Source organism: Salvia splendens, chromosome 18 (genome assembly GCF_004379255.2).
Source record: "Salvia splendens isolate huo1 chromosome 18, SspV2, whole genome shotgun sequence".
In the NCBI taxonomy this organism is placed as follows: domain Eukaryota; kingdom Viridiplantae; phylum Streptophyta; class Magnoliopsida; order Lamiales; family Lamiaceae; genus Salvia; species Salvia splendens.
In genome coordinates, this window is record NC_056049.1 from 11,377,687 (window position 1) to 11,400,949 (window position 23,263).

Sequence of the window (23,263 nt, forward strand, 5' to 3'; positions counted from 1 at the left end):
TTTATTTTATAAGAGCATCTCCAACCATTACACTAAACTCAAACCTATTTTAGTGTAAATGTCATACTAAATATTGATTTTGCTCCAACCATTTACACTAAACTCAAACTCAAAAGAATATTCCTCACCCACTAACTTTTTATACTTTTCAATCATACCTATATATTTTATCTAAATTACACGATAACCCCATGGCACTTTGTCAATATCTTAAATTAAATTAAATAATATAATATAAGATTTATTAATTAATATAACTAAATATGAAATCTAATATTCATTAAATAATAAATTACAAAATATAGAAAATTTTAATACAATAAAAATACTACTATAAAATAATATTACAATGTACACATAAAATAATTAAAACTCAAATTAAAATTTTATGCTATTTTATTTAGTTGGCTTATGTTTCTATTTTAGAATCTCTATATTATGTATTGTTTTAGTAATTACTAATGTTTAACTATTTTTTGTTATAGTTGATAGCATATTTTATGTGAATATATTAATGTACGTATAGTATTTAATTAACTAATAAAATAATTGTTTCCATAAATTTTATATGTACCGTTAGTTATTAATCTATATAATAAAATTGTGTTCTGGACAAAAGTGACGGCTCTTTAGTAGTATAAATAATAGATTTTTTTTCCAATATATTGAATAATATAATATTAATATGGGTCAGCCCACTATTTAATAACTAAATCAAATATTAATAAGATATTAGGTTAATTCATATCTTCATCTTTTCCACGCCGCTTTCTTCTCTGTAAGTTCTTTTTAACTGTATTTTAATTTCTCCTCCTTCACTTCTTCTATTTTGGTAAATATAAATTGATTTGGATTTGAATGCAATAACTCAAACTATAAAAAGTGTTTTGGGTATTGATGTAAATCAAATAATGCTATTTCTACTCAAAGATTTCTCCTAATTTTTATATTAAATCATATATCAGTTAATCATTAATTGTTATTTATCAATTGGTAAAGGTACATATAAATGGGAGATGCACGTGTGGTACAAAGTCTAATATATTTATTTGTTTGTTTTGCATGTACAAAGTATACATGTGAGCAATTAACAAAAAAAATAAAGTAGTTTGGATTTGGAGGAAAAAAAAAAGACGTGACCTAGTTGGAGAAGGAGGAATTCAAAGTATAAAAGGAGACGCCACTTTTTTTTGAGCAGAGAAGACAGAGAGAAAAAAAAGAGGCAGGCGCCTTTTGAGAGAAAAATTCAGCGTGAGGAATTAAGAGAGAAGAGAACGGAGAAAATTCCAGTCATTATCTGCTTCAAATTTACTCCATGATTTCTAAGGTTTTATTTTCATTTATCATTGTTCTTGGTTTAATTATGTTATGCTAAGAATCTTGTGTTGCTCCAAACACGTAGTATGACTTTTTGATTTCGTGATTATTCTATGCTCGTTTTTATCTCATGTTCGTTATTACTACTTATTTAATTGAATGAATTTATTACTTTATGTGCATCTTTAGTGATAATTCTATTGTCTTGATTTAATGCCTCTTTAGCTTGAATTGAGATGGATTGTGATGGTAATGAATTATCAATTGGAATTGTTTAGATGACAACTTGATAATGGATTTTGATCTTAATTGCAATTGTACTTTGAATCTAGCGCTTTCGTAGGGTTCTTAGGCCATCTACAACGCTGTTCCTAAACTGTTCCTTAAACCACTATTTGAGGGTCCCACTGTACTTATTTACTCCATTCCTTAACTAAGGAACGGAACCTGCAACCCTCCGTTTCTTATCCGTTCCTTAACCGTTCCTTAAATTACTATTCATTCAATTTCATTTTTTATTTTTATTTCCAACCCAATTCAATTTAAATAAACACACTTTAATAAAAAACAAACACACTTTATTAAAAAACACACAACATTAAAAAAAATTAAAACTTAAACTTAAAAAAAACAAAAAACACACACACTTCAACGTGGGAAAATAAAAAAAACTATTCCGCCTGCGAATCATCCTCCGGAGGCGGTCGAGGTTTAAAAAAATCAATTTTTTTTAAAAAAAATAATTATTGCGTCAGCAGGTGACGTGTCCCACTCGCGGGCCGGCGAGTGGGACTCACGCACGCCGCGGGGAGCGCCACGTCGCCGAAGCGCGTGGCGGCACAGACCGTGCCGCGTTTCGTTCCGTCGGCACCCGTCACGGAATGGGAACGGAACCGGGACGAAACCATGCGCAGCAACGCGTTCCGCGGCGAAACCGTTCCGGCGGAACGGCACGCGGAACGCCTGCGGCCCGCGTTGCGGGTGCTCTTAGGATTATTGAATTTGGTTTAAAGAGTAAGTGTTTAGCTATTCTTTGACTAGTGGATGTTTAGCATGTTTAATGCTTGCATGTTGATTTATTTTAAATTGTCCCGAACGTATGAGATAGAATTGAATGCATAGGATTAATCTGTGCCTTGTTTACAAGTGTTTGGAGTAACAATTGTCTCACTTTTGTTAATTTGAATTCAACTTTATTTTTCATTATTTTCAGAAAACTAACTTCAAACAAAAACCTTCATCTTTATTGTTATTTTTATTTATTTGGAGTTAAACGAACTTACCTTCCCTGTGGATCGACACCTTAAATTACTACACACGAAGCTATACTCTTGCAGTGGAGTGGTAATATTAGGGATAATTTGTGAACTTGAGTGCATATCTATTATGATTTAAAAAGACCTAAAATTACAATAACTAAAACTATAAAAAGTGTTTTGGGTATACTTTTAGTGCAAATCTAAATATAAGTATTTTTTCTTCAAAAACCTATAATGGGATTGGTTTTGCAGTAATGTTGCAGGTTTTATTCTACTGCATTTTAGGTTTTGCAGTACTGTTGGAGATGGTCTAAGTCCAAAACTTTTCATGTACATTTGTACATAAAACTTATTTGGTCATACACGTTAAGTATGTGTTAGATTCATGTTCTAGACAATATGTTTCGGTTCATTAATTTAACTCATAATTAGATCAACTCATAATGTGATAAAAATGTGATTGACCGTTAATTTTCTACGAAATTATTGGACCAAAACATATTTTCTTGTGATAAAAAACTAAAACACTTGATGTGTAAATCTAAAATTTTTATAAGCACAGTTTTTTATACGACTCGAACACAAAGAATTAATGGGTTTCTGTCAATCCTTACGTGTCTTCATTAGATTGACTCAATAAGGACACGATGATTTTGGGTTAGGTTTGAGTTTGATTCGGGCCAGATTCCGATAACATTAATACATTATTATTTATATTTTTTATCCCTTATTTTTTTTATTAATTTATAGTTGTTAAATGAGGTTACCATCTTTCACCTTTCACCTTTCATGTAACGCCTCCATATCATTGATGGGGTTGGGATTGATGGGGTTGGGAGCTAAAGAAAAATAAATAAGAGAATTCATCTATTTAGGTGATTGTTTAGACAAATTCTATTTGCGTAATCATCACATGTATCCAATCACTTGAAATGTGATTTCTAAAAGTGGAAACTCGGATTACTTGTAATTTCGGATTTGAATGGGTGATTCAATAATATTAATGTAGTGGTTGATAAAAATATTATAATCCGAGCTTGAATTAAATTTGGGTTCAATTAATTAGATAAGAGATAATTGGGTGTGGTCTCATCCAAACCTTCGTAGATCCCTGACTAAGCCCAATATGTAATTTAATATTGATGAGGCTCGTTTCACGCATGTGTTCTATCATAAAACTACATCAAATTATGTGAACTAACGTCTAATTTTGAGCCAGGTGTGTATGAAAGTCCGCCATTTTCAGAAACTGAGTTGATCAACTGGGCGGACGAATGAATCAGGGGAAGGAGTTAAATTCGCTGCGCAAATGAATCAAGTTGGATCAAATGGCATGCAGCGGGAGCACCTGGTTAGAAGACTAATGCGTGACACAAGAAAGATCCCAAGGGAAAAGGGTAAATCAGACTTTTTAGAGAACAAATGCCCTAAGGATCAAGACCTCACGCCTTCCTATAAATGGAAATAGAGAGGGAGGAAGAAGGCAACTTCCAACGGACGACACTCATTAGTTTTCAGCTCTCTTCTAGAGCTGAAATGGGAACTCCCAACACTCCGCACTCCTAATTCCACTGCATACACGCTTGGTTTCTGTTTTAGTTTAGTCTTGAAGGTGTTTGGTGTTGGTTTTTGTCACTGTAATTGGTCATTTTGGCTATTCCGCTTCGAGAAGGAGCGATGAAACAATTTCCAGTTTTCTTAGTTGCTTTCGGTCTATGTTTTTGTTGCTACTCATGATTTTCAGATTTAGTAATTTTTGTATTATGATCTCATATCCTCGTTGGAATTTCCTGTTGTTATGCATAATCTCTCCGATCTGTTTGATTTCCCATTCGTGATGTATGTCTTAGCTCAAATGTTTGCCGCGGATTGATCTGATGTATCTGAGTCATTGTTTCATGTTTCGTTTGAATGCGAAGGAGAATTAAGGATGAAATGTGTTAGGACGTTTAGATCTGATAGATGAGTTTGGATTTCTGCATGCTTAAGGGTTAGCTTCTTGTTTACGTGAATGTAGTTCAATTCTTAGGAGTAGATTTAAGTTTGCAAGTTGTTATGATGTTTCATTACTAGTAATCGTTCAGATCTGCTTTACTCTATTTTTCTTGTTGATTCTGTGAAGAAGATGAAGTTGTTAAGGAAGTTTTGCTTCATCGTACGTTTTGCAGGAGACTGACAGTTATCTTTTATTCTGTTTGTCCATTTCAGGAAATGATAGGATGAGTTGATCAAGTAGATTTAATTAGTTTAGCAAGTGGATCAGTTCACTTTAGTTAGTTTAGTCTTTCAAGTCAAGTGTCCCAACTTAACCCAGTGTAGTGAAGCGTGGCAGCAGCCATCCTATTCGTGTCTGCAACCAATGTTAAACACATCATCTTTGTGGGATCGATCCTTACTTCCCTATACTAGTTAATAGTATTGTGGGTTAAATTTTTGAAAACACTTTTGCGTCTCCCTGTTCATCTCACTCAAGGCGGATTAAGTTCAGTTGATCAGTCTAAATCTCCACTAGATCCACTCACTTGTGTTCGCAGGTAGAAGGCATGCCCTTGACCAGCTTGATCAGCTTGACGATCCAACTCAAGCAAGCCACAACGATAAAAAGAAGATGAAGGAAAGCGAAACGTAAAAGAGAATAATTTCAAATGGTGTCGTTGTCCCACGAGAACCACTTCCTGCCCAGCCGAATGATCTAGATGCCAACCGTGAAGAAAAATAGGACATCACCTTCGTGAATCCGCCAGAATCAGTAGCTTACCCAAAGGAGGTAGAAACCACCATGGTTAGCGATCAAGAGGATGATCCGGAGATGGGTTCAATCTATCCCCACACTGGGAATGAGCCAACCCATGCTATCTCAAACACCTTTGGGCTAGAAACTGTATATGTGAAGCCGGAATCACTGGTTGTTTTACCTATGTTCCTGGGAGGTAATACTGAAAGCCCGATTGAATTTCTTCGCAATTTCAAAAAGATCTGCAGAGTGCAGAAAAGACCAAAGGGGTCAAGTGAGGAGGACCTGAAGCTAAGGGTTGTTCCCCTTACTTTAAAGGGCGAAGCATATGCTTGGTTGCGAGGATTGGAACCCAACACCATTAAGGCATGGTCGGATTTCGAGAGGGAGTTCCTGAACCAATCCTTCCCAGCAGCAAAGTCAAATGTACTCCGAAGGGAAATCAGAGAGGCTACCCAAGGATATGATGTGAGCTTAAGCAAATATTGGCATAGATACAGAGGACCTCTGGATCCATGCCTGAATCACAATATGTTGGAAGTGGAAATCTACTCAAGGTTCTACGATGGAATGGATGCAAGGAGTAAGGACCTTGTGAACTCGTGGAGTGGGGGGAATTTCTCTCAACTACGGTTGAGTAAAGCCAAGATTGTCCTGGAGAAACTTCTAAGTGCAAAAAGAAGGAACGATGATACATCAGAAACTCTGTCCCAAAAGAATGAGATGAACACTCCCACAATGGATGACAACACGCAGCTGAGAAGCCGAATTGACAAACTTGAAGAAGTGTTCAGTTCAGTTCTTGAGTCAATCCATCCACAAATTTCTTCAATCAGACTCCATTTCCAGACTGATCAAGTAAGTCACCACTAGAATACATGAGAGATTTGGAGTTCAAACAAGAGTTGGGATCCTGGGCGGCAAGCAAATGTGTGCCAAAAAATATACCAACCCAGCGGAGAATGGAGCTGGTCTGAAGAGTACTTGCCTGCCTAGTACCAGTCAGAGCCATATCCAACTGTCACCCAAATGCCCACATGGCAGATGGTATATCCAGACTCCCCACTTTACCCTGATCTTCACGTCCATGAGCCCAGTCAGCAAACTTATCAAGCACACTACCCCAGCCACTATCCACCCTTCCAAGATCAACCCCATAGCCCGTGGTTCACAGGTGCAGAGGATTATATCTCAACATGGCAATGAGGGGATTGACAAACTCAAGATCCCTAGTGTCACCAAAACAAAGCTTGCCCTGATCAACCTCAATATCAACCTCAGCTTCAACAGAGTCTTGAACCACCCGTGGATAAGTATCATTATGCAGATTCCACAGAAGAAAAGATCGGAGGATTGATCGTATACCAGCAGAGCATGAGGCATTGCTTAAAATCGAATGATGAGCTAACACTTGAAATGCAGCACACGTATGAAGAGCAGAAATCAAGCATGGCCGAAATGATTAAGCAAGTCGCCCTACTAGCTGATATAATGAAAGGGATACAAGAGAACAGGGCAGAAGCCATGGTAAATAAGAAGAGGGTAAAAGAAGAAGGTGTGAATGGGCCTGAGGAGAAGGAGCCATCAGATGTTGAGAAAAAGTTGGAGGAATCACTGGAGAAGCAAGGAGCGGTAGTAGCTACTGAGGCCGGATTAGCAGAAGAAGAGTCTCAAACTGAAGAAGAGTCGAGCGTCGCGCCTCTCATGAATGATATAGCATGAGAAACCCCAGAGGAACCTAAGGATGAGCCTCAAGGGACAGGAGAAGAGGACATCAAACACTGTGAGAAATTGGGAGCTTCGTTATTCTACCTCCAGACGAAAACAGAGCATCTCCTGGAAGAAGAAACAGAGAGGGTTGTACCTAAAGTGGAAGGAGAAAATGCACGGTCAGAGAGACCACCTCCAGTGATAGATAAGCTCGACGAATACCACGATGAAGAATGACCAGAGCTGAAGGAGGGAAGGCCGAAAGGAAGAGACGCAAGAGCCATCTACTGGGTACAACTAGAGTCATGGCCTAGGCAATTCAAGGTGGAACAATCTTGACACTGGATTATGCCCCAAGGAAAAGAAGAATCACAAGAAAAAGCGGGCTATCGTGATGGTGATATGCCTTTAGAAAAAATCGGGGGAGTGAAAGAGGAAAAGTTCGTTCAGGATCCCCAATTGATGATTATTTCCATCCACAGGTTGTCAATCTCTGAACTGATCAAGTTGGAAGGAAGCTCAACCCCAGTTGATCCAGTTGAATGCTTGGATGGCAACGGGAACCTGAGGATGGATGACTGAAAAGAGGGAAGGAAGCTGTCAATCTAAGAGCACAAGGATGCAAGGATGATTAACTGGGCAGAAAGTACTACTCCTCAAGTCTTGGTAGGAATCGAAGCAAGTCAATTCAGGAAAACAAGGAACGACTCTCGACTCCACCAATCCACCACCTTGTGGGAATCACAAAGTTTGAAGGGAGTATCCTGATTTGTTACTAGTTCTTACTCCTCCGTATTTAAAAGAAATTTTTGATAAATAAATCGACAGTGTATGTAGCGGGGGAAATCCCACTGTACGTACTCAGCCTGATCAAGTAAATAAATGTTTATTGGGAAATTTTCAGAATCTACTTACTCAGCTCAATACATGTGTGGGAGCAAGACATTTGATCAAATAGATTTCAAGAATTGCTCACGGCTGGGAATAAATGTTTTTTTAGAAAATCCCAAACAAATTTTTGATTTCAGAAAATAAAAAAATTTCGGATGTATCTGGAAGGTGTTTTTAAATTTAAATGATAAATCTTTTAATTCTCGGAAGAGAATCTCCGTCTAGTACTCCACAAATCTCTCTTTTTGTTTATTTTACTTTGGGTCAGGGTTTAGCTGAATAAGTGAGAGGGAGAAAATAATGAGTAAATTTGTTTTTAACCAGGAATAGTAAAAGCAAAATTATTTAACTTTGAAATTTGAAAATTGACGCAGGAAGGCGAACAGACGTTGATGTCATAAGTGATCGTTCCCTCTTCCCTCTATTACTCCGATATCCGCGCGCCTCTCTCCCACTCACCCCCATTTCGTAGCTTTTACAACTTCTCCACCCAAAAAAAATACCCAAATCTATTCCCTAAATTCTTAGGCGAAACAACGATGGACAGAGCCTTCGCTTCCGGCCCTCCCCAGAAACCCGCCTCCAGCCAAAGGGTGCGCTTAATTCCGGCTACTCCTCGTCAAGAACCTCCAACACCTACAAGCTCGTCGTCATCGACCACTGATTCCACCTAGTCTCCGGTGACTTCTCCGAGTGATTCACAGTCAGGGAGTCCTAAGGGTGTGATGCGGAGAACCAAACCTACGGTAGGAATGCCTTACCCGTTCACCTACCAAGCCATCAGCTCCAGAAACGAAGAAATTCCCCCCTCTGCGCCAAATTCCCTCGAGAGTTTGGACGAAACCGCATCTCTCTCTGACACTCAAGCCATGATCTGCACGCCCTCTTCCTCACACGACATAATTGCGGACATAGACAACAAGGAAGGAGATACAGGGAGCAATTGGGCCGAAGGAGAGATGACCTACAGAGAGTGGTCGGTAGGAATGGAACGAGTGGCGGCAGGAAGAGAATTGGTGGATATCGTGGTGATAGACTCTGAGGAGGATGAGGAGGAGATGAAGGGTAATTCTAGGCAGACAAGTTAGTAGGGGGTGGACAGAACACGATTCCCTCTTAAGGAAGTCGCGTCTGAAGCGATTAGGGAGATGCAAGACAGGAAACGGAAAAGGAAATCAATAGAAAACTAGAAGGTCTGATAAGTCGTATTCTAGGCCTTGGTTACTTGTCAGTATAATGTGCATAATTGGAATATATCTGCAAAACAGTTGCTAAAGTGTGCAGGGAAGTGTTCTAGCCAGTATGGGAATGTTAGGAGAATTCAGGTGAGAAGGGCGTCAGGATGTTGCTATCCTGACCAGTATATATGCCAAAAAGGCTCGAGATGGAGAAGAAGGATAGCTAGGAAGATCAGCCGCAAGCAAGGGGGCAAAAGAGTCATTTCATGTTTGAAGTCTACCCTAAAAATCAAGGGAGGCCTCCCTATAAAAGGAAGCCACTTGGAGAGAGAATCAGGATCGATTAGTTCATCCACTCCTACACTTAGTTAGCAATCTCTTTTCGGTAGATCAATCCTTCAGCATTATCCTTCATATTCTCGTTCCTCGCCGATAGCCATGGTCACCTAAAGCTCATCAGTTCGTCGCAGTTCCACATCCTTTCGTTCCAGTCAGCGTGTCTCGTAGTGTTAACAGTTTCATCGCCCGGAGTGGCAAACAATCTTTATTTGCTTTCTTAGTTAATCGCACTTTGTTTTCTTACGTTGGATTTGTTACACTTTCAATATTTGCTTAATTTGCAGTCTTAGTTGTGATCCAAACGTTTCTATGATATGAAGTTGTTTTTGTGCATCGGTTCTTGTTTGATCTCGTTCTTTTCTGCCTAGATAGCTTAAATCCAGTAGGTACGGTAATTTCTAGTTGTTGCAAGCATGTTTCCATTTCCGAATCGATAGATCTGAGTTCTTGAGTTCAGTTTGCTGGTAGATTTTAGATCTCAAATGGTTAAATGTGAAAGTCTAGTTTACAAAGTTTCTGTCACCTTGCATGTCACCCAGTAAGTTTAGTTGCATTTTCTGTATTTGATCTTTTGATTTGAGGTTTTAATTATAGATCTGTGTTCATGAAGTTGTTAATCTGTATTTTTATGGTGATAATTCTGGATTCGATGATCTGATTTGATTCATGTTGAAGAAGATAACATCTCCATCCAACTTTTGGACCACTTTTGCTTTTTAACCACTTTTTACTTTTGTCCTTTACTTTTCAGCTGTCACTTTTCAGATTTGTAGGCCTAGTCACCTAACTACCTTTTTCCTATAATATTCCGTTTAGCCTTTTATAGTAAACTCGTACTTTCCATATATTTCCTAAAACCTATGCTCCCCACTTTCCACGTACACAGCCACATGTCAACCATCTTTCTCCCCGCCTCCTAGTCAGTAGAGTAACATCTTAAATTCCAGCCTAGATAAAGTCTCAACCCAAAGCGTGGTAGCTAACCAAACCTTTCTAGAATTTCACCACAATTCCCAAAGCGCACTCATCTCTGTGGGATTCGACCCTTACGTCCACTATACTAGTCAGTTGAAGTGCGTTGAGGAATTATTGATACCAGGTTCAGACATAGCTGGGGTTCCATCCTGATCAGTAGGATACATCATGTGCTCGACACGACACCTGACACAAACCTGCTCTTTCAAATGGCGCCGTTGTCGGGGATGAATGGTGTTATTAACTGTTATTGTGTGTGAGACTTTGGCGTACATATTGTGGATAATTTTTCTATTTCTTTTTATTTCAGTTTATGAGAAGCAGTTCGGCTCCTGACCAGTGGAGACCGAAGATACTTCAGCGAGGATCTATACTCGTAACCACTCGATCCGGCCTGTCGACAGCTTTGTCTGATTTAGGTTCGAGTAGTGACGAAGAACAAGACACCATATAAGGAGGAATACCAGACAATCCAAGGCTACAGTTGGAAGGCAATACAAGGAGAATGGCTGACCACGATGATGACGATCCAGAGATCGGAACGCTGAATGCGCATGCCGAAGGAGAACCACCACAAGCTATAGTAGTCACCCTGGGGCAGACAGCCTGTGATGTGAAGCCCCATGCTATTGCAATCCTGCCCACGTACTGTGGAAAGAGCTATGAAGGCCCTTACGAATTCCTCCATGAGTTTTGTAAGATTTGTAGGGCACAGAGAAGGCCAGCAGGGGCGACCGAGGATGACTATAGATTGAAGGCTTTGCCGGTCGTTCTAAAAAGGGAGGCTAACACCTGGTTCATGCGACTGCCCCCCAATTCCATTGAGAGTTGGGCAGATTTCAAGTCGGCATTCTTAGGGGAATTCTTCCAGTCATTAAAGACGAGCGCACTGAAGAGAGAGATCACTAGTGTGAAACAAGGGTACGATGAACCCTTGAGTGACTATTGGGCGAAATATATGAGCCTCTTGGATGCATGTTCGAATCATCGTATGGCCGATATAGAAATACATCATACCTTTTATGAGGGGATGAACAAGGCAACAAAGGACCTAGCAAACTCCTCGTCAGGAGGAAGTTTCATGCAGTTAAGGGTCAGTGAAGCTAGAAGAGTCCTAGGGAAGTTATTGAGTGCAAAGATGGAGTACGACAATTCAAGAGATGGTTACAGCAGAGAAAGGATTGCTAGTGCCTTGTCTACTGACCAGGAGCACAAGTTAGAGCAGAAGATGGATTTGAAAATGGACGAATTGAAGAAGACACTCCTTAGCGCGATCGAGAAGAACGCACCACCAACTTCCCCAACTAGGAACTACAAGGGTACAGAGCAGGGAAATCAAGGACCAGGCTATGATCAGCCTAATGATTTCGTCAATATGGAGCAAGTCAATGCTGCGGGGTACTATAATTCTAATGGGAATTGGATCCAGGGAAGGCAGCGGGACGCACCATGGAGGGACCATCCGAACTTTCGATGGGGAGACGGGAACCAAAATCAGAGCCAAGGTCAAGGTCAGAACCAATACAACCCCCACCCGAACCAGAATCCCAACCGTGGCCCAGCAAATCCTGACCACCAAGCCAACTGGTCAGGAAGGAACTAACAAACCCATAACCAGAACTCACAAAACCAGAACCCGAACCCTGTTTATATACTACCCCACCAGAGAAACTTTCAAAATTACCAGAATCAGCCTAATCAGGGTCAACGACATCAGCAGAACCAAAACCAGTTTCAAAACCAAAACCAGAACCAACATCACCAAGACCAGTACAACCCTCATGGCCAGTATAACCACTACCCATCTAACCAGAACCAGCAAAACTTCCAAAATTACCAACCCAACCAAAACCCCCAGTATAACCATCACCAAGGACTAAATCAGTCCCAATATCCTAACAGGTCGAGGAGATCTATGGAGGACATGATGGGAGAATTGCTTGCTTCGCAGCAGGGCATCAAGGGTGAGTTGCAGTCCAATAATGAAGTAGTGCAGGGGATGCAGAATGCCCAGAAGGAGCATAAAGTGAACATTGATATGATGAATAGGCAGTTGGCCCAGCTGGCAAGTTCGATGGGTGAGTTAAAAGGAAATTCAGGGAAACTCCCGTCTACAGTCCATGTGCCTGAGAAAGCAAACGTGAGCAAGGTCACATTGCGGTCCGGTAGCTCCTATGAGGGGCCCAAACCAAAGAAGTCCAGTGGGGAATCAAGTGGAGCAACATTACTGAAAGACGTTGTCTTGGAAGAGGAGCTACACAAACCTCTACCCCAAATGCAAGATCCATTTTTCTTGAGTGAGGAACCGTCGAGGAACAGTGAAACCGGAAGCAGGCAGCCCAAGGTGGACTCATCTAAGGAAAAAGAACTGACGAAGAAAACTCCAGCCCAGAATGTGCCCTAGAAAGACTCCGGGAAGGCTGTCAAGGAGCTGGTCGAAAAAAAGAAAGGAAAAAGCCATTCCCTTATCCTTTCGTGACCAAGAGGAAGAAGGAAAACCCAGTGGATTACATGTCAATTTTTGGGAAGCTGGATGTCACCATACCATTCCTCGAAGCCGTGAAGCTACCCCCGCTTGGAACATTTATCAAAGAATTCATAGCCGGGAAAGCCCAGAAGGATGGGAAGATCATGGTGGAAGGGATAGCGTCAGCAATTGTGCAAGAAAAGCTACCACCCAAAAGAGCAGACCCATGTATGTTCACTTTGCCCATAACTATAGGAGATGTAAAAATCAAGCATGCAATGTGTGATCTGGGAGCTTCTATAAGTGTTATGCCATTGTTAGTTTATAATCGGCTGAAGGGAGTAACGTTATCTAGCACTAGGGTATTAATCCAACTGGTTGATAGGTCGTGTATAAGTCCTGAGGGAGTGTTAGAGAATGTGTTGGTAAGAGTACATGATTTTACTTATCCTGCTGACTTTTACGTGATCAAGATGGGTGAGTCTGAAGCTAGGGAGTCTAGCAGTATTTTGTTAGGAAGGCCATTTCTTAGGACAACCAAGACGATTGTAGATATGGCTGAGGGAACAATTTGTATTGATTTTCATGGAGAAAAGTTTACCTTTGATATCAATGAGGCCATGAAAAAGCCTATCGATTCTGAAAATCTATGCTATGTGGATGTAATTGACCCTCTAGCCCAAGATTTTCTTGAGACTGAACTATTGCACGAAAAGCTGCAAGCATTGGATGTATATGGGTAGGCTGATGTAGAGGCAGCTGCATGGTGTGACCTGATCAGTAGCTAAGGGTTAACTGATGAAGAGATAGAAGGAGCTATTAAGGACTTTTGCCAGCAATCAGAATTTATTGGAGCCGCAGGGGCTAAGCTACCAGTCAGTACAGATGAACTCTCTGAGGGAAAATTAGAAAAGGAAGGGGATGCTGCAAGAAACCCTCTCCCAGCAGACACACTTCCCCCACAAGTTGAATTGAAGAAGTTGCCAGCAACCCTGAAGTGTGCCTTTCTCGGGGAGGAAAACTTATATCCGGTGATAATAAGCAGTAGCCTGACAAAGGAGCAAAAGCAAGGCTACTGACCGTTCTAGGCAGGAACATGAAAGAAATTGGATGGAGCCTTACAGATTTGCTGGGAATAAGCCCTGACGTCTGTATGCATCATATTAGGCTAGAAGAAGGGGCGAAGGCACATCGAGATTCGTAGAGAAAGGTTAATCCCAACATGTGGGAGGAAATATTGAAGGAAATCTTGAAGTTGTTGTCATTAGGGATTATCTATTTGGTGCCTGATAGCGAGTGGGTCAGCCCTGTGCACATGGTCTCCAAGAAGTCCGGGATTCAAGTGGTTCAAAATGAGAGGAATGAGCTGATACCGACAAGGCTAGTCACTGGTTGGCGGATGAGCATAGACTACCGCAAGCTGAACGCCGCGACCAGGAAAGACCACTTCCCCCTACCGTTCATCGATCAGATGTTGGAGCGACTGGCTGGGAAGAAGTACTTTTGTTTTTTGGATGGGTACAGCGGGTATTTTCAGATTTACGTGAATCCTGAAGACCAGGATAAAACTACCTTCACCTGACCGTTTGGAACCTATGCGTACAGACGCATGCCGTTCGGACTTTGCAACGCTCCGGGAACATTTCAGCGATGCATGATGAGCATATTTCCTGATCTAATTGAGGAGTGTATAGAAATATTCATGGATGACTTCACAGACTCATGCCTTCGTCATTTGGATGTAGTGTTGGAGAGGTGTCTAGCGAAGAGCCTAGTCTTGAATTTTGAGAAATGTCATTTCATGGTCACAAAGGGCATCGTCCTAGGGCATGTGGTGTCAGAGAGGGGTATCCAGGTGGATCAAGCCAAAGTGGACATCATTTCCAAACTACCTCTTCCTACTGACCAGAAGGAAATAAGGGGTTTCCTGGGGCACGCGGGATTTTATCGCCGATTCATTAAAGACTTCGCCAAAATTGCCCAACCCCTCACCAGACTTCTCCAAAACGAAGTAGAATTCAATTTTGATGATCAATGCAAGGCTGCTTTCAACTTGCTCAAGGAAAAGCTGATATCCGCACCGATTATCCGGGCTCATGACTGGGATCATCCGTTCGGAGAATGAGATGCTAGCCGTGGTTTATTCATTCGAGAAGTTTCGGCAGTACTTGTTGGGGTCAAGGGTCATTGTTTATACTGACCATGCAACCATTAGGTACCTAGTTACCAAGAAGGAATCCAAATCCCGCTTAATCCGATGGGTACTCTTGTTACAAGAGTTCGATTGGGAGGTGGAAGACAAGAAAGGGGTTGAGAATAAGGTTGCGGATCATTTGAGCAGGATAGTGCAGGATGGAAACAGCGAGGAGGTGAGAGATCGATTCCCGGAAGAACACTTGTGTGAAGTAATTTTTGCCGCCAGAAAAATTGACTGGGAAGAAGTGATGAAGCTTACTGGCCAGGATGTGACAGAAAGAGGAAAGGAAAAAGTAGGGGAGGAGCCATGGTATGCGGACCTAGCCAACTACCTCGTTTCAGGGGAGCTTCCAGAAGTGCCGAACGTCACCAAAGCTCAAAGAATGAAGATCAAGAATGAGTCGAAATACTACTTTTGGGACGACCCGTATCTTTGGAGGGTAGGAGCCGATCAAGTGATAATAAGATGCGTTCCTGACTGGGAGCAGAGGGACGTATTGACGCATTGCCACTCTCTGGCATGTGGAGGACATTTCGGTCCCAAGAAGACGGCGAGAAAGATTCTGGATAGCGGATTTTATTGGCCAACCCTCAACAAAGATGCCTACGAGTTTTGTAGAAGTTGTGAGCGTTGTCAACTGACCGGTGGAATATCCGCGCGAGATGAAATGCCACAAGTCTCGATCATTGTTTGTGAGTTGTTCGACATATGGGGGATGGAATTCATGGGGCCTTTTCCCTCATCGTATGGGAACTTATATATCTTAGTTGCAGTTGACTACGTCTTCAAATGGGTAGAGGCCAAGGCCACGAGCACGTGTGAAGCAAGGGAGGTAGCCAAGTTCCTCAAAAGTAACATTTTCAGTCGATTCGGAGTACCAAGGGCCATAATATCCGATCAAGGTACCCACTTCTGTAACCGCACCATCGAAGCCTTGATGAAGAAGTACGGTGTGCATCACAGACTATCAAGCCCCTACCACCCACAAGCAAACGGGCAGGCAGAGATCTGTAACCGAGAGATAAAGAAGATTCTGGAGAAGACCGTAAATCCTTCCAGAAAGGACTGGAGTATGAGGTTAGAGGATGCTCTATGGGCATATCGCACAGCCTACAAAACCCCCATAGGAATGTCCCCGTACTGAATCGTTTTTGGAAAGATGTGCCACTTACCAGTGGGAATTGAGCACCGAGCATACTGGGCAGTACAGCAAGTGAATATGGATGCTACAGCCTGTGAAGAGGAAAGGAAGCTGCAGCTGCAGGAGTTAGAGGAACTCTGATTGGAGTCGTTTGATTCAGCCATGTGGTACAAAGAGCGAACCAAATTGTGGCACGACAGGAATCTGAGGACCAAGGATCTTCATGTTGGGCAGAAAGTACTACTCTTCTAGTCGAGGTTGAAGCTCATGCCTGGAAAGCTCAAGTCGAAATGGACAGGGCCTTATGTCAACACCGCACTCCGTTCTAATGGAGCAGTGGAGATTTCAGGGAGTCTTCCTAACTCTGAACCTTTTATTGTGAATGGGTATAGGCTAAAGGTATTTAGGGCCAATAGTGATGTGGCTGTAGTGGATGAGATCCCACTGCAACCACATACTCAGGTATCATACTAACCGGTAGGAAAGGGATTGGGATTCTACTGAGCTAGCTCCTTTAGCGTAATGTACATATGTGTAACATCCCAAACTTTTGTGACCCTTTTTATTATGTTATTGGAATTTTGGAATTTTGAAACGTTTGATTTTATGTGATTAAGTGCTTTGCGTGAAATAAATTGTCGTGGTTAATGTGAATGATGAGCTTGAGACTTTATGTCATTCCAATATGGGGAAATAATTAATAGGATCATGCATTTATTCTTTCTCAAGTCAATTTATTGAAATATTCGGCCCTTCCTAATTATTGAGATAGTACTTCTTTTGTGGATTTAATTAAATTATTTTGGGACTTTAATCCAAATTAAATCCAAACCCATGGACCGTAAATTATACTACAAGAAATTCGAACTCCATTTTATTTTTCCTTGGGAGTTTTCGAAAATCTCCTATAGGAGAATGAATTAATCCCTTGATTAATTGGTGCTTTATTGACTCCCTTCCTTTGAATTTAATCCAATTAAATCATGGGATAATTTATTTCTTCACCCAAAATAAATAGAGAGTTGGGATATTTCCTTGGCTATTTGAGCCTAGCAATTTTCGGCCCCTCCACTAAATTTTGGGGGATATTTTATTTATTTCCTAATTTGTGGGATCCCCTTTTTATTCAAATAAATTCCTATGTCATTTTAATTGGGGATGTGAATATTTTTCTACTACTTCCCTTCCAAGTCACACGTCCCATACTATTATTTTCCTTGTGGGAATTTAATTAATTGATGCCTATTTTATGGGAGCCTTTTTCCATAAAGAAATTACCTAATTTAAATCCTATTCTATTTAATTGGGGATTTAAATAATTTTTGTACAAATTCCTCTTGAAATTTTCGGCCCCCAATATATTAATTCCTACTTGGAGATTTAATTTATTTTTGTTCCCTTGTTTATGGAATATTCACCTTTATTTCCTAATTTATGAATATTCTCTCCAAGTAAATAATTGCTATATTTTCTTATTAAATTTTCAGCCAATTTTCGAAAATGTGGCTCTTTAAAATTGTGGGATTCTTATTCATTGGTCTATATATTTAATTCCCCACAATTTATTCATTTAATTCATGGATTTTAACCTAAACTATAAATATTAAAAGCTAAAACCCTAGCCCCCATTCTTCAAAAAAAAACGCCACCCTCTCTTCTCTCCTCTCCCACACGGTTTCTCCCATTCTCCCACTCTCCCATCTCCAAAAACCTCCATTCAAGCTTATTCTTGCATCCATTGGAGTTTCCTTCAAGAATCTCCGACGAATCGCCTTGTTCTTCGCTTCTACCGATTGGTTTTTGTCAAAGGAAGGTATAATTGCTCACTTCTACTCCTCTTCCGTTTTTGAACCATGTTTTGAGTCCTACATGCATGTAGAGAGCGTAGGTTCGATAGATCGAAAGTTTTAACGGGAGGGAATTGTATGTTCGTATGAACTTGTTTGGTTTTGCGTTGTTGGTTGAATTCACATGTGATTGGATCGAAATAATTGTGAAAAATATGAGTTGGTATGCAAATATGTGTTTGAGGAATGTGTAAGCATGATGATGTGTTTTCGAGCATGAAGAATCGGTGTTTTCGTTGTGGAAATTTAAAAACCCTATTTTCGGATTTGAACCAGAATTCTGTGATGCTCGACCAGTGACTTATGATCTGTAGTCGACGCATCAAACGAACGAATTTTGCTACGAAATTTTTACTGAGTAAACTTCAAGATGTTTTCGGTGTCTCGTGTGAATTTCAGCCTGTTTTATCGAAAAATGAATTTTTAATAAATGTTTGAAGTCGACTGCGCAAATCTGCCAGAAACGCGAGTTCTCGTCATGAATGTTTCGTTTTTTGTTTGACTGACCAAATGAACTCCGATTGATGTGATTCTTGAACGATATGAATATTTGATGTGTCTTCTGTATTGTGTAAAATTTTCAGCCTTTTTGGGCATCGTATGAATTTATGGTGAATTTGTCAAATGAACTGCGCAATACTGTCAGAAATTGTATGTTCTGACCAGAGAGTTCAATATGTGATATGACTGACTAAATGACGTGATTTCGATATGAAAATTTTCATGGATTAACTTGAATGTGTCCTCTGTATCGTGACCAAAATTTAGCATGTTTTGAGGTCGGGTGAATTTAAAGTGATTTTTACAAAACGGTCGCGCATTTCTGCCAGTTTTCTGCCTTGATTAAATGACACTTAGTTTCAAGTTTAAAAGTGTTATATGATGCATGTATGTGCAAGGGACGTGTTTAAAGGTTGAAATCACTTGCGATAAGTTGAAATTTGTTACGTATGTTTTATACCCTTGTGATGTATGTTGGGTTTTGGGATTGAGGAGAACGATGAGAGAGAATCGATAGGACATGCATAGTGATATGTTGTTGTGTGAGACTGACTTGTGTTGTCGTTGGCAAGGGTATTGTGTTTTCGTGAACTCGAGGATCGCTAAGTTGGGTTGTGATTTTTCTAAGAGAACGAGGTGGGCTTTCTTTCAAACCTCTTTACTTTTCTGAAAATATTATGTGGAGATATAAGGGTGGTTTAACTGTTATGTCATGCCATGGACTGTTTTGTTATGAGATTGTGTGCCTGATGCCTAGTTCGTATGAGTTTACTCCGTTAGGCTATATGGCTGTATATGTGAAACGAATTCGGGTCCGAGTAGGGCCGTAAACCCTATCGGGCTGTGTACACTGGTGGGATCGTGAGCCGTCCTTGCAAGTCGGCCGGTCTCGTGGGCGAATAGTGTGGCCACACTTTCGTCGCACTGTGATTGTGATTGTTGGATTGATGTGAAAAGTGGGGAGATTATTTGACTGGCCAGTCTATGAAACTTTTTGTGTTCTCGTGATATTTTTCTTTACTGCGTATAAAACTCGAGATCACTGGTATGGATGACATAACTTGATAAATATTTTCGGCATGAGCCCATTGAGTACAACAAGTACTCAGCCCTGCAATTTCTTTTTAAAATTTTGCAGGTTGAGCGGGATGTTGCGGTGGATGTTGAGCTGGCTAGAGAACTTAGGATACGTTGTGTCGTCATACATAGGCGTGATCCTTGACTCTCCTTGAACCCTTTTATCCGCTGCTATGTTTTAATTTATGTCTTAAGATCTTAAGCTTTTCGTTTTGGTGTTGGAACATGTATGGTGGTGTTAGGTTTTAAACGTGCATCTACGTTGTCTTTTGAAAATGGTTTTCTCTGAGATTTAAGTTTAATGCGGGTTTTACTTAAACTTTTAATTTATGTATTTCTTAAGTCTAACTTTTCCGTTGTCCTTTTTTTTAAAAAGTATTCTTTTATCTTATGTCCTTTCAAAAAAAATAATAACGTTAAAATCTTTAAACTAAGTTGTTTTCCTTTCTTCAAAATTAATTAAGTTTTTTTTTTTTAAATTGAAATCCATGCATGTCGGTCACGATCGCCGCGTTTGTGGTACCCCTTGTATGGGCGGTCGTGACAGAGTGGTATCAAAGCTTTGTTCTTTCGCTCTGGTCCGAGAGTCTTCTTTCACTTTAAGTCTAAGTTAGTGAACCCTTATTTGACTAGAAGTGTCATGAAGGCTCAACATCCAGGCATCACGCTCAACCGATGAAAGTGAGGTATGTTTAAATTGTTGGAAGTATGGAAGAGTAGTGCATGAAAATGTATGATGATATGATATGACATTGACAAGTTTATGCATGGGAGTGAATGATATGCATGAGGATGAGTTGTAATGGAATGGTTATACGAGCATGATTGACATAATACCTTGAGCATGTGCTATGTTTATGATTATGATGTTGTAATAGCATGGTTTCGTGGAAGTACAAGTATGATTGGCATGATAATTGAGACATGTATTTTATGTGCAAAGGTGATACCGATATGGCATGAATACTTGTGTGTATGAACTAAGTGATGTTGCTAAATGTGTTTTATGCGCGAAAATACTACAACGATAGCATGCAAAGATATGAAACGTTAAGACAGCGACAAACTTTCGAACTACGCGACAAACTTAACAACTTTTTTCAAACAATAATACAATTTGGTGTTTTAAAAGAAATTTTCGTCTCCGCGTAGATGGTACGAACGAAACAAACCGCGCTTAAGAGCAGTCAGTATAGTGCTAGAATGCGACAAGCGATTTACGATTACGACCACTATGAGAGAGAGGAAGGCAAGGCTTTGAGAGAGGTTGTCGCCCGTTTTTAGACCCTATGGCGAGATGTCTACGGGTACCATGTAACGGCCTATGGTGGCATAAGAAGACTAATTGAGTTGATGCCCGACAATTGGGAGTCTTGGTTGGAAACAACAGCCAGTCGGTTCACGTGGTACGAACCAAGAAACCAGATGATGGCCGGCGACATGAAAGGTTTTCTAAAGGCCTTAACCTGTGCTTTGATTGGCTCATGTTCCGAGCGACCACCATCGACAGAGAAAGAAGAAGATGAGACCTTTTGGGAAGACAAAGATGTGATCGAGGTTAAACCAACGGCAGTAAGAGAAGCCGTACCACAAGAAGGCATGGTCCCGGGTTTTGAAGATGACTACGTGGATGTTAACACGGATGATAGTATGGATGACGAAGAAGATCTCCGTATGATTGATGAGTACCACGTAGAAGAGGAAGAGGACCCGGAAGAGGAAGAAGACCCGGAAGAGGATATTAGCACTAGATAGATGTGTGATGTTGTTTTCTTTTCCTTAAGTTGTTAAGACAGTGGAAGTAGCACCTTTTTGTTTTCCGAACGAATGCTTTTGTTTTTCCTTTCCACGTTGTTTATGGAAGTTTCCCTCTTCACGTGCTTTTAAGTAATTGTGTTTTATCGTATCGTACGCGTGCATGAAAGCGATGATGTTTTAATAACGATGTACTCACAACGGTGCTAACCTGTGTTTTAGATCAACATGCCCCCGAGACGTAGACGTGGTCCGCGTGTGGAGAACAATGTGGGGGAGCAGACGGAAGGAAGTGTCGGCAATCCACCCCCGCCTCCACCACCACCTCTACCCCAACCAAACGAAAGGGAGTACATCAAAGCCTTTCGGAAAGAGAACCCACCTAAGTTTGATGGATTGGGAGAGCCCCCGAAGGCGGAGGCATGGGTGCGCGATATTGAGCGTATCTTTGAGTTCATGGGATGCACGGACAGAGAACGCCTGGCCTGCGTGACTTATCAGCTGACAGGACCCGCTGACTTTTGGTGGGAAACAAAGAAGAGAACTATGGACCCCGCTCGCCGTGAGGCGCTTACTTGGGAGGATTTTAAGGAAGAGGTGTACAACAAGTATGTTCCGGAAAGTTATCGGCGGGCGAAGGTAGTGGAGTTCCACACGTTGAAGCAAGGAAGTATGACGGTCACAGAGTACGACCGCGCCCTATGTGAGATGACTCGCTATGCGCCAGAATTGGTGGATACAGACGAGAAGATGGCCGCGAAGTTCCGTTCTGGCCTTAGGACAGAGATAAGGGTCGCAGTGGCTAGTCGGAGGGGAATTCCTTATTCCGAGGTGCTGGGCTGTGCCTTAGATGTGGATGAAGCACTGCCCAAGAATGAGAGGACAACAAACCCTACCCCATCTGCACCCCAAGCGAACTTTAGAGAAAAGAGGAAATGGGAGGGAAACCGAGCTTCTTTTGATAACAAGAGGCGTTTCTCCACTTTTCGGCAACCACAGAATCATGGGCGCCAAATTGTGCCACAACAGAGGGGAAACCCACAGAGAACACCCTACTGTAATCGGTGCTCCAAGCATCATGTTGGGGAGTGCCGAGTTGGAGGCATTCGGTGTTATGCCTGCGGTGGAAACGGGCACATGTCTCGAGAATGCCCAAACAATAAGAAAAGTGGAGTGAAGAATGGGCAAGGACAGAGACCACCACAGCAGCCTCAACCAATCCGACAAGTGGCCCCACAGCAAGCAAGGGCATATGCACTCAAGGGGAATCAAGGGAAGGAACCCCAAGCCATCAAGGACAAGGAAAATTTGGCAGGTATGAGAACGCTCCAACAACTGCCTATTATTGTGCTGTTTGATACGGGTGCTTCGCATTCTTTTATTTCCATGTCATGTGCGAATGCCTTAGAACTCCCTACTGCTATGCTTGAATCGAGTTTGAATGTGTCCTCACCGGTTGGAGGATTGATTGATATTGTGAGAACTTGCCCGAACATAGAGTTTGTGTTAGGAGAACTAGAAGTAGTGGCTCAACTCTTGCACGTTATGCCTTTGGAGAACGTAGACATAATCTTGGGAATGGATTGGCTTACCGAGAACCACGCAACGATTTACTGTAAAGAGAGACAGATTTCCTTTCAAGCCCCGGGCGAAGAGCCGACTATCTTGTATGGGATCTCCATGAACCGACGAACCTCCATAATCTCCGCATTGCAAGCAACTACGATGATAAGGAAAGGACGTCCGGCGTATCTGGTATACTTGAATGGGGAAGAAAAGAAAGAATTGAGGGTGGAAGACGTGGCAGTGGTGCGAGATTTTCCCGAGGTGTTCCCCGAAGCTTTACCAGGACCGCCACCCGACAGACAGGTGGAG

At 41.3% G+C, this 23,263-nt stretch overlaps 1 protein-coding gene across 1 annotated transcript; it reads left to right on the forward strand.

Annotated features, from left to right (window-relative positions):
• The first annotated feature begins 21,616 nt into the window (after nucleotides 1-21,616).
• Nucleotides 21,617-22,818, forward strand: LOC121776734. Its single transcript, XM_042173906.1, has 3 exons — nucleotides 21,617-22,219; nucleotides 22,388-22,740; nucleotides 22,797-22,818. Exons 1-3 carry the CDS (start codon nucleotides 21,617-21,619, stop codon nucleotides 22,816-22,818), a joined length of 978 nt encoding a protein of 325 aa, XP_042029840.1.
• Nucleotides 22,819-23,263: the final 445 nt, after the last annotated feature.

Coding starts and splice junctions, on each gene's coding strand:
- LOC121776734 (XM_042173906.1), top strand. CDS start 21,617: ATGCCCCCGAGACGTAGACGTGGTCCGCGTGTGGAGAACAATGTGGGG. Junction 22,220..22,387: donor GGGGAATTCCTTATTCCGAG/GTGCTGGGCTGT, acceptor CGGCAACCACAG/AATCATGGGCGCCAAATTGT. Junction 22,741..22,796: donor CAACTGCCTATTATTGTGCT/GTTTGATACGGG, acceptor CGAATGCCTTAG/AACTCCCTACTGCTATGCTT.